A 12819-nucleotide genomic window follows, 5' to 3' on the forward strand; every position below is an offset into this window, starting at 1 on the left:
TGAAGACGCGAAAAGAGGAACAGATGAACCAAATCAGTTAAGTCATTTACGCTGAAACCGCTCATAACTTTGAATTAAAAGAGCCATTCATTCTCAAATTTCAGCATCGCTTGTAACTGTTTTAAAAAGCATGTAATGATTGATGAAATTGAGCTTTTTGAAACTCTTTACTGTTTCAAAGCACTCCAGTTGGATCACGTATCGTGAATCACTTGTTTCAGAGCAGGACTTCAAATTGCGTATCACAAATCATATGATGTAGAATGGAACTTAGCGTATTGTGAAACCTTTTATTCCAATCAGGACTTGAGCATATTGCTAATCATTTAATTTAGGTCGATTACAGTACAGGTTTATGAATTGTTTATGGTTTATGAAAACGCGAAGGTCCGATCTAAGTGAAATAATTTGCGATCCGCGCTCCGAGTCCTGATCTAAAATGATGGTTTGCGAATCATTTGATTCAGATCAGGATTTCAGGGCGATTTCGTAAATCTTTTTTCTTTGGCCTTTTTTATATATTTTTGTTTATCTATTTCTCTTTTTTAGAATTTGAAATAGAAAACATTGTTCGATAAGTGATATCTCTGATTGAAGGCCTTGAAAATCAAAAAAGTAGTGCTTGAAAAGTGAAAGTCCTGGAACTTCATTTTACAGTATCTGTACAAACCCTGACCCAATACCTTTGCTCATACCACAGCTCCAACAAATGCTGGAAACATTTCATTTCCCGATGCTTTGTGCGTGTGTGTGTGTGTGTGTGTGTGTGTGTGTGTGTGTGTGTGTGTGTGTGTGTGTGTGTGTGTTTTTTTTTTTTTTTTTTTTGCTGTTGTGATCTAAATTATATTGGAATTACAGTTTGGATCATTGATATTCAGTTCATTTGTGATAAGTAGTATTGTAGATCAGTGGTCACCAACCTTGCTCCTGGAGGGCTACCAGAGTCCAACCCCAATCAAACACACCTAAACCAGCCAATCACAGTGCTCAGAACTGCTTGTTTTGGAGCAAGGTTGGACCTGAAAGGAAACCCTGGGTATTAAAACTTGTATGGCTTAATATAACATAAATGATGTCTCTTACTGAAATATGTAGTAGAAAACCCATGAAAGATCTACGTTATTTAAAAAAAAAAAAAACACATCATTTTATACATTCTTTAGACAATGGGGAACGCCATTATTTAGATAACGTCAAATGGTTGCACTCGGTGAGCTCCTGGCGCTACCTGTTGCCTTTTTACCGTAATACAACTTTAGAAAATAAAATACTGATACATTGACCACAGCTACTGAAAGAGCTTACAGGTGGCAATGGATATAATCATAGACTTAAACCAAATGCCGTTCCATTGATTTTCCCCACAAGGAGTCTAAATGTCCCTGGATATCGAGTGAAATCTGCTCTAAGAAACTCCTTCAGTGTCAGCGGCGTCATGACAAGCTTCGGCATATTTACTCCTGTCAGGATAGCATCTAGCATTTCGTGTCTCTGCCATTTTGTAAGCTCTTTCAGTAGCTTTGATCTAATTAAAGCCTCAAAGTTATCAGGACTAAAGTGGAGAGAACAAAGACGTGGGTCTTTTAATACGTTCTTTTCTCCTCTTCTTATCACTAAGAAAGTAGTGAAGACTTACATCACTTCTCGTGTTGCCATTTGACTGAAAATTACAACCAAAAGCCGCACAATGTGGTCATCGTATCAGTATTTTATTTTCAGAGTTGCTGTAAAAATAGCAACAGGTAGTGCAGGTAGTGCATCCATTTTTACTTCATTGAAACAGTGGTGCTCCCAGTAGTCCAAAATATGCATAAAACAATGTGGATTTTTTAAATAACTAAAGTCTTTCATGGGTTTTCTACTACTTATGTAAGTAAAAGACATTCCAGAAGCAGGGTTGGCTACCACTACTGAGGATACATCCGTTATGCACCATACTAAAAATGACCTTTCTGTCATTTTCTCAGGTTCTCCAGAGGTCACGTGCATGTGGGGATCAGCGGGCCACTCTGCAGGAATTGTTGCGTTGGCGGAGGAGTGTTTGTGATGGTCGACCGGACTGGCAGAACGCTTGGCTCCACACAAACACCTCACCCACCCTAACAGTGAAGACCAAGAGTCCCAGAAAGAAATCATCGCCCTAGAGATTGCAGTCTTCCTGAGTTAAACCTCAGTTAAACCCCACTCCTTAGGCCAGATGGCCCTTTTTACGGTTAGCCCTTCACATAGGAGTGACTTCCTCGTTACAGAGCCAGACTCTGAACTCAGGAGAGTAGGGCATATCCCAACTTGTTCTTGTTCCTCTCTTCACGTCTTTTGAAAGAATGAAAGGTTCCTTGGAAAATTGTTCCACACCATCTCTCCAACTAATGGCCAGCTGGGACCAAATAACAAGAAGCCCCCAAAGACTACCAAGCCTAACTTTGAAAAGTCATCACTGGGCAGACAAAAGGGGCCATGGCTATTATGAATCCCATTCGCAGTGTCCTAAACATCACGCTGTTTGGAAGATCTCATCACGTCGCCTTGATTGCAACTCATCTTAGGGCTGAGCAAACATATCTCAACTGTGTGCTATAGTCTACATCGTGGGCCATATTTTAGTGTTAAACCCTGGTGCTGGTCGCTCCACATGTGGTTGTCCTTTAGTGGGTTGGGTAAAAAGTGCCAGTTCTGTCCCAACTCGAGCACTCGAGACACATGGATGCGACAGACCTTAAAGTTTACAAGACTTTGTGTTGACCTTCTAGGTCGAGCTTTGTGAACAAAGTCCTCCTTCAGGTTCAGAGAAGCAGCTACACCTCATGCTTTTTCAGGTGCTTTGGTTACCCTCCATCAGAGGTGGCAACCATCACACACAGGTTGTGACCTTATGAAGAGGTCAGGGTTCAGGGAAATCACTAGTAACACCACAGGTCCACAACATTTCCACCAGCTTCTGGACTACATTCATCGTTCGCTCTAGGCTGATGTGCGCACACTTACGCAACACGAAACCGAAAGGTTTCGCAAGACGTACTGTCGACAAACTTGAAGACGCCTGATTTATATTGAATGGTTAAAGAGCACAATTTTCCAATACACCTTCAGACGGAACAATCATTACTAGTGATGGATATTACTGCCGATGTGACTCCCGTAACCCTTTTTGGACTTTTCCTCAAAGGTGCTTATGTACGAATGCTGAGTTGTATGATAACATGTCAGTACCTTAGTAGACGACCTGTACAAACAGCACATGACCTTTGGTCCCCTTGAAGTTACAAGCTATTCATCTCTCTAGTCGTTCCTAATTTGTGAAGGTACACAGAAGCCTCCAAACAGAGGCCTCGAGGCATTTGGTTTATCCATACAGTGTGCACATGCAGATTTATTACCTGAAAGACCTTGGGTAAATATTTTTGGACCTTGAACACTGGGTTTGCAGCAGGAGACCCACCATAAGCACAGCCGTGTACGTGAAGTGCAGGCGCTTTTCTGAGAATAAACAGAACCTTTGGGTTTTGGTTGACTTCGGTATGACTGAATAGATGGATTATGTACAGATAATGGAAAGATATTTCTGAATGTTCAAGGATGCAATGACAGAAGGACTAAGGTGGTGGGTTTTATAGTGTGAATATCGTTTTAGTACAGAATGATTGTTTATTCATGGTGAACTCTTTAACCGTTGTCCATCCCTGCAGGACTTCGGCCAATCTTCGAAATGTATAAAGATATTTAATGCATTGTACAGAACATTTGTGTTTGTGCAAGTATGTTTAAGTTGCACTTTGCCGCTGTGTTTTGTTTAGGCTTCATTGAAGGAGGCGTCCTGAAAAACAAGCTCCCCGAATGTTAAAACTTAAAAAAAAAAAAGAGCCAATTCATCTCCCTCCATGTCAAGGACTTTGGTCTCAATATTTGAATGTACATAAATTTGAGAAAACAGTGACTTAATTCACTTCAAAAATAAAAATTTCCTGATAATTTGCTGACCCCCATGTCATCCAAGATGTTCATGTCTTTCTTTGTTTCTTTAGTCAAAAATAAATTAAGGTTTTTGAGGAAAACATTCCAGGCCAACGGGTTGAAGTTCCAAATTGCAGTTTCAGTGCAGCTTCAAAGGGCTCTACGTGAGCATTGGTGGTTAAAAAAAATATAGAAATATTTATTTTTTGGAAAAAATGACTAATCGTTTCGCTAGATAAGACCCTTATTCCTTGGCTGAGATTGTATAGAGCCCTTTGAAGCTCCAATGAAACTGCAGTTTGGACCGTCAACCTGTTGGCCACCATTGAAGTCCACTATATGGAGAAAAATCCTGGAATGTTTTCCTCAAAAACCTTAATTTCTTTTCGATTAAAGACGGAAAGAATTAAACATCTTGGATGACATAGAGGTGAGTAAATTATCATGAAATTTTATTCTGGAGGTGAACCAATTCTTTAATATATATGGTTTAAATAACCAGTTGTGTTTAATGATTGTATTTTCAGTGTGAAACATGGTCTAAAATTCATTCAAATTAACAAATTGCAGAGACGATTTTAAGGCCCAGTTTAGTGAGTCATACTTTCTGACTCTATACATCATTACAGACAGCTCTAAAATGGGATGTGAATCTCATATCTTCTTCTATCTCTTCTCTTCCCATCTAATGTGAATAGTCCCTTTCCCCATTCCATTGGACGGTGGCTTAAAAGCATATTCACTGCTGTGCAGTCCTGCAGATCAGAGACGCATATTAAAATCACTGTGCAGGCCAGTGCTGACGGAGACCGGAACTCACTTCATGGGTTTGATCCACAGCTGCTTTGCATCGCTACTGCTTAACAGGGTTATGATACTATTATTTCAAACATTTATTTATTTTAAAAAAATCGCTATTTTATAATGTCTAGTATTGACTTGTCATCAATACTATGAAGCAAAAAGAGAATGAAAAGAACTGTACAGTATGAGCCCATTTTTCTACTCTGTTGTTGAAAAGAGAACGTATGTTAACGCATGAGATCTCTTATGTACTCGCCCCGTCTATCTGTTTTTCTGTGCTTAGTCTGATACGTTGTGGAGATATAGACATCATTGGATCATGCCCTTTGTCTTAACTGGTGCTGTGGAACCATCTAAACATGATGTTATGAACTTCCTCTCACCTTCCAGGCCAACACGGCCTTGATTTAATGGGCCTCTTGTTTTGATAGCAAAACAATGGCTTTGGCCAAGATCAATATGTAGAGAACATCCTCCAGTGTTGTAGTCGAGAGCAGTTAATTCGAGCCCGAAGTCAAGACTGTGATGAGAATAGGGTTGTGTTTGAGTCAAGGCTGAGTCTAAAACCATATTTTCTTTTGTTTTCGGGCCTCGACTAGGACTCGACCCTATTCTGGTCTCTGAAAACAAACTCATTCAGAATTTTGTGCTTGCTCAGATACGCAGAGATCAACTAAATATTTAATTATCATGGCTGTTGCTGTCTTTTGTAATCAATGTGTTTTTTTTTTTCTTCCTTTTTGATCTTTCTGTAAATTCTATATAAATATGCCTATTACTTCAATACATGTTTGTGGGCAAAGAAAAAAGAAAAAGAAATGTATGTCTTGGTACATATTTTGTTTCGAAATGTTTTATAAAATTCCTGTACAGCAATAAAGCACAGTGTCAGTCAACTGACAAAAAAAAACTGATTATTTCTTACTGTGGACAATTATTTTTGGAGGAACTGGTGGAGAAACTATACACAGCAGACACCAGCATTAATGTAACGCCAGGTTGACGTTGGAGCCCAATGTCAGACATATGTTGCATTTTGGTTAAAAATGAAAATCGGGTTAATGTCAGTATTTGATGTTGGTTACACAACCTAAAAACAAAATATCAACATTCACTAACGTCTGTATTGGACATCAAATTAACCGTAACATTAAATGTTGAATTGAAATTGAGTTTTGGTTACCTGACATCGCAACCGAAATTTAACCATATATCAGCATCTTATGACGTTGTGTGCCTGCTGGGTATATAAAATCATTAATATGCCTGTACATGGTTTAAAAAAAAAAAATGCAAGTCTTTGTGTGGAATTTAACACTGTTAATTCTATCAATGTTGTTTACTTCTACACTGCTACAGAGAAAATCATCTAAATTACCCTGATAGCACACATACAGACGTCTATATGACGTCTGCATTTATAAATGCAAGACGTTTTTTTTATAGTGTTCGCTCATCTGCAATAGGTCCTTATGATGTTTCATATCAGAAGTCAAAAATACGTTTATTAGATGTCTTTAAGATGTTTATGATTTAGAATGTATGTAAGTCCCTTTAAGGCAAGTCATTTCACTCGGTGGCCATCTTTGAAACGTCAAGGAACTTATATTGACTATACTCTTTGTGCAACTGCAGCTCCTATCTCTTTGAACAGGGAAACATAAAACTCTCCAAAACGGTTCACCAAGCTTACGATTAAACTTTATATGTGACCCTGGACCACAAAACCAGTCTTAAGTCGCTGGGGTATATTTGTAGTAATAGCCAAAAATACATTGTATGGGTCAAAATTCTAGATTTTTCTTTTATGCCAAAAATCATTAGGATATTAAGTAAAGATCATGTTCCATGAAGATTTTTTGTAAAATTGCTACTATAAATATATCAAAATGTAATTTTTGATTAGTAATATGCATTGTTAAGAACTTAATTTGGACAACTTTAAAGGTGATTTTCTCAGTATTTAGATTTTTTTGCACCCTCAGATTCCAGATTTTCAAATAGATGTATCTCGGCCAAATATTGTCCTATCCTAACAAACCATACATCAATAGAAAGCTTATTTATTGAGCTTTCATATTATATATACATCTCAGTTTTGTAAAATTTAACCTTATGACTGGTTTTGTGGTCCAGGGTCACATATTTGAAAATCAATGAAATCTGACAACAACTGCCTCATAATTCTTTCTAATGCTTAAATAGCGTTAAAAAGGCTTATTTTGTCCGGCTAGAGGAGCCAATGCGCATGTTCAGTCCTGTTCGTCAGTGTGCGAATGCTGCCTGTTTCTATAGGAACCGGCGCTGCATCCAAAATCACATACTTCCCTACTATATAGTATGCGAGAAACAGTATGCGAGGCAAGTAGTATGTACGAATTCATAGTATTCGAAATACAGAAGGCGAGAAGTACCAGGATTACCTACCATGGACACTTTCCTATCCCATGAGGCTCCGGGAGAGGAGTCGTCATATTTGAAAAATGGCAGAAAGTGGAGATGCGGTGGATGTAGTACGTCCGAATTCCATTCATACTACCCATATTCATACTATATAGAACAACTTTTTTAATGGTCAGGAAGTACGTTCAAATTTAAATGTAGTACCTACTGAAGCAGTATGCGATTTCGGACGCAGCACGGAGCTTCCAGCTGCAGTGACGCGATTTCTTTACTAATCACCGATTGGCTCTTTCATTTAGAAGGCGGGGCTTATTCGCCATATTGGGCGTTGCACTTTCCCCCATTCATAAGTAAGGTGTGCACAGTCTTCCTATATATAAAAAGTCTCTGGTAAAACATCCTAAAGACGACTGTCAGATGTTTGTACACAGCAGATGCTTTCCCGATCAAGTGATTTTTAACAGCCATCTTGCAGAGGTATGTGTGCTATCTGGGTAAATACCTTTCAAATACTGGACAGCAAGGTTGGAAATGAACAAGGACATGTGGCAAAAATGCCACCAAAATGAACAAAATTGTCCGTAAATTCAAAACAAAGGGGGCAAAAATGCGATTAAAATTAAATGTGAGAATGAATGAAAAGTGTCGATTTACGGAATTACATTAACATTCATTTACACTGCATCAGTTTGCTTTTACTTGCTGTTTTGTGCAGGGAATGCATTGGCCAATCAGAGGCGCTTAGATTAGTCAGCGCTGAAAACGCACCAATCAGAGGCGTCTAGATTAGTCAGCGCTGTAAACGCCGGAGCTGTTGATGAGTGCGCACGCTCACAAATTCCTTCAACATAAACAACAGTGCAGACACAATGTAAATAAAAGATTATTTCGTACCTTTTGTACGAGTAATTATAAAGGGAGTTTTTGCATAGCTTGTGCTAGATCTGGCTAACATCATGGACTGACATGTTTGTCTGTGATGCCAGAATGTGAAGTGGCCAAAACGAAACAGAAACATTTTATATTGTTTTCTATATCAATATTAATCAATATTACAATATATAGAGCAATAATCTACAATAATTATGTTTTGTCATAATATTGCTGCCCTATGAGCTCCTGTTTTTTACATGTATAATTTAGATACCATTTTAAACAGTCTATTATTAGTATTGGGAGTAAATTTAAGTATTTTTTTTTTTTTTTATAATAATAAGGTGATTATAAAATAAGTGTTTTTTTTATTTGGAAATATATTTTTCCAAAGAAATTACAAAAGTCTTTACTTCAATCAATTTAATGCATCCTTGCTAAATAAAAGTATGAATTAAACAAAGAAAAAATCTTATCATAAACTCCCAAATGGTAGTATATGGCAAACACACATATTATTTGCATATTATTATTTGTTGCTATATCTCCCAGCCCTGTGGAAGTTTTGCACTGACCGTTACCTTGTTGTTGTTCAACCTCATGATGTTCTGCAAACTGAACATTAAAGACTAGATTACAATCTCACAAACAGATAGAAATAGAGGCCTTCCTCCCGCCTGACCAAAACAGCAAACATCCGGAGCTGTTGCCCAGCACACAGAGTATGTAACCGGTGCTTATGTGAGCGTGTAATATTGCATAATGTGAAGATTTGAATGAGATGTGTGTGTGTGTGTGTGTGTGTGTGTGTGTGTGTTTACTGTTAGACAGTGTGGGGCTGGGAGCAGTGCTTGTGTAAGCTGATTACACTCTTATCGCTCACTGTGCTATAAAGACAAGCAAAGACTCGTAAATCAGACCACACAGAACAACACACAAAGCATTCGAGTCACATGTTCAAAACAACACCACATGCTATATGATGGTAAGATGAATTTGAGCACATAAATTAATCCATTCAATATAACAAATGCACAACACCTGAACACTAACTGACACCCTCATTTTTTTTGCATAGTTTCAATTAAATCATTCATATCAACAAGTTTATCTGTTCCATAGAAAGAGGTAATAATGGAGGAAGGGGCTTTTCATTTATATGGAAATTTACATGACTATATTGATTATAGATTCAGACACAGCATTTACCCATCATGCTCCTCATAAAAAGATAGTTTGAAAATGAAATTGAGTTTAGATCATAGTGAACATTATTAGCAGCAGCTGATATTACGTGATCCGGGCCTGACAGGTTTTCCATACACGCTTGTACGCTCTTTTAAAGCAGACAGGATGTTCCCGATAACGGGACGCCTATTACAAGTGTAAGAGGAAGATTTTGTCTCATCTTCTCGCGCCATCTGCTTGTGTTGACACATTTCATATGGTGAGGAGGAAAAGCATCTCTCTTCCATTCCGGTTAGGAGCTGGATTTCCAGGGATTTTCTTCCAATCAATCGGAGCTCAGGGCTAAAGGAACGAGTGCAGATGGCGACAGCAATCACGGCCGCAGATGACACTCGCTACTAGTGGCCATTTAATTCAGACTTGGTGGAAATCCTCAGCCTTTTAAGGAGGAAAAATGAGCTGAACAGAAAGAAATAGTTAGCAATATTTTGATTGCAAATGTTCTGTTTGTGGCATAAAATCTCTGGAAAAATGTCAGCGCCAATAGCCTTGTGGGCATACAACGCCGGATTCGAATCCTGACTTGAAGACCTTTCCCAATCCTGCCCCCAATCTCTCTCCCATTTAGCTTCCTGTCCTGTTCCTATCAAAATAAAGGGAAAAATGCCAAAAATAAATCTTAAAAAAAAAACATCTCTGGAAAAATGTTGGTGATAACTCTTTCTGCCATTTTGCTACCATTAACCACATACTCTCTTTCCAGTCAAAAGTTTTCATACACCTTGCAAAATCTTTTTATTTAATACTGACCTGAATAAGATATTTCACATAAAATAGGTTTACATATAGTACATAAGACAAAATAATATCTTATAAAAAATGATCCTGTTAAAAAGTTTATAAACACTTGATTTTTAATACTGTGTACCTGAATGATCCACAGCTGTGGTCTTTTTTTTAATTAGTGATAGTTGTTCATGAGTCCCTTGTTTGTCCTGAACAGTTAAAAAACCCTTCAGGTCCCACAAATTCTTTTGGTTTTTCAGCATTTTTGTGGATTTGAACCTTTCCAACAATGACTGTATGATTTTGAGATTTATCTTTTCACCCTGAGGACAACTAAGAGACTCATATGCAACTATTACAGAAAGTTCAAACGCTCACTGATGCTTCGGAAGGAAAAACTACGCATTAAGAGTTGGGGGTAAAAACTTTTGAACTTAATGGGATTTTTGTAATACCATATGATTTCATTAAGTATTGCCCTTTAGAGGCTACAAAAGACATAATTAGTTACATTTACCCTGAACTTCAAATTCAAGAAGTTTTCACCCCAAGCTCTTAATGCATTGTGTTTCCTTCTGGAGCATCAGTGAGTGTTTGAACCCTAATATTTGTTCTAATACACAAAAATGCTGAAAAACCAAAGAATTTGTGAGACCTAAAGAATTTTTCAGAGGGACTGTTCAAGAAAAACAAAGGACTCATGAACAACTATCACTAAAGAAAAAACAAAAACAGCTGTGGATCATTCAGGTAGCAACACAGTTTTAAGAATCAAGTGTATGTAAACTTTTGAACAGGGTTATTTTTAAAAATTCAACTATTATTTTCTCTTGCGCACTATATGTAAGCGTATTTTATGTGAAATATCTTATTCAGGTCAGTACTAAATAAAAAATAACATGCATTATGTATGATCCCTCTTATTTTGATAAAACAATGAACATTTTGCAGATTCTGCAAGGTGTATGTAAACTTTTGACTTCAACTGTATTTTTAAATATGGTTCTAAGGTTAGTTTGATTTTATTATGTACTATTTATAGCTTGTTATGTTTTATTATCTGCATTCAGAATTGTTTTCCCTGTGTGTAAGGTCTAAATTAGGGCCCATTTTTTGAAACACAACCTGTTTTTCAGATCAAGATAACTGCAACAGTAAATTGAGCATTGACAATTTGCAGAGAAAAGGACATTGAAAGATAGTACTTAAGTCAGTCAGAAGCAGTATTTTGTCAGCCGTAGTGAGGGGAATTGGTTCTTCCACAGCAGAATAACCCTTGCTTTTCTCATGTGGCCGCAAACACAAAAACTGAGCCTGAAGCAACCCTTCAGCTCACAAGTCTGCTCTTTCCCATGCGAAAGCGGTTTAGTTAAATCAGATAGGATACTGTGTGCTAGTGAGCGTAGTTTACATCTGACAATATTCCCTTGCCGTATGCATGCTTACGGCGACACACCAATACAAACACACACACATTATTATTACTATTGCAAAACGCCACTGAACCTCTAGAAATGAAGTTATGCATATTAAATTTATGACCACAGATCAGATCCTATTAAAATAGATAACTTTCCCACAATCCACCCATTCCACGCATTGGCCAAATAAGCACATTCCCACTGATCGCAGACGCAAATAACATGCAAGGACATGGCAGGAAGCTTCCGCTGATGTGCTTCCCCTGAGGCTAAAGGATTGTGGGTGGAACTAGACGTGCGGTTAGCTGCCCTTAATGTCTTTTAGTCCTGACTTGGGTAACAGCTGGATAAAGACAGTTAACCCATCACCCATTCTTACAGCCAGTCATTATCCATATGCCAGGGAGCTTCTCTGAGAGGGCATCCTGACTACAGGTCAAAGTTCACCAGAGATAGAGGCATAAATGAAGCATGCAGGTGTTATGGATGAAAATGATATGGCCCTGTGTCATTTGACAGTCTGCTACTCTGCTGTTAATGAGCGGTTCGTCTGCACGACTTAATGACTCTCGCTGTTACACACCATGGGATAATAAAAAAGATACAGGACACAGGAAGTAGAGAAACATCATTAGAAAGACCACATGCATGAGAGGAGTTGAGGGGTCAAGGGTTGAACATGTTTCGGTCAGAAAGATTTAACACTATGCTGTGACCAAAAACACGGGTTATAAAAACGGGGGAGGAAGCGGAGAAAATACTATCTGCAATTTGTGTTTTATTGTTGTCACTGGTTATGCGTTTAAATTGATCAGAATTGTGGAACAGATTCACCTGTTATATGATAAAATATGACAAATATGTTAATAAGCTATTTAGCCAAGTGGTTGTTCAATGTGTTAGGCTGGTAAAGCACTTTTTTAAAACTAATTTTTAAATTTTCCCTTAGTTATGTTAACATGAAATTCATGGAAATGCTCATTTTAATGTTTTTGTGCAATACATTTTTGCACAATAAACTATTTTGGTACTGTGTTGGACCACGCTCATGCAAATCTGGTTCTTGAAGCAAAACAGCTTAAAGGACTGATTCAATATTTATAGAGACACAAAAATATAAATTATTAAAGAGTTTTACTACAATGCTGAAATCAGATAAAAAAAGAGCCAAACTTATGATGAAACAGATCATGCGCTCACTTACAGAATTGCATTGCGGGGAATGTAAGCAAACTGAAAAATTCATAAGCAACGGGATTTATTCATGCATTGTTTTCTAAAGGCGTAGCCCTTGTAGTTTTTTGTTGCAGGGGAATTTATTTAAATCCTGTTAACCTGCCCAGGAATGAGCTGCCTCATGTTTGGGGATGAATACTTCTTGGAATGTCATGGG

At 37.8% G+C, this 12819-nt stretch overlaps 1 protein-coding gene across 1 annotated transcript in view; it reads left to right on the forward strand.

Moving 5' to 3' along the window:
• myo16 (myosin XVI) overlaps positions 1-5669 on the forward strand; it is a 341691-nt gene extending 336022 nt beyond the window's left edge. The window contains exon 35 of the mRNA XM_073846062.1: positions 1968-5669. Within this exon, the coding sequence (XP_073702163.1) occupies positions 1968-2144 (177 nt within the window). The 3' untranslated portion in view covers positions 2145-5669. The remainder of the gene's footprint in view (positions 1-1967) is intronic.
• The last annotated feature ends 7150 nt before the right edge of the window (positions 5670-12819 follow it).

Source organism: Garra rufa, chromosome 8 (assembly GCF_049309525.1).
Source record: "Garra rufa chromosome 8, GarRuf1.0, whole genome shotgun sequence".
In the NCBI taxonomy this organism is placed as follows: Eukaryota; Metazoa; Chordata; class Actinopteri; order Cypriniformes; family Cyprinidae; genus Garra; species Garra rufa.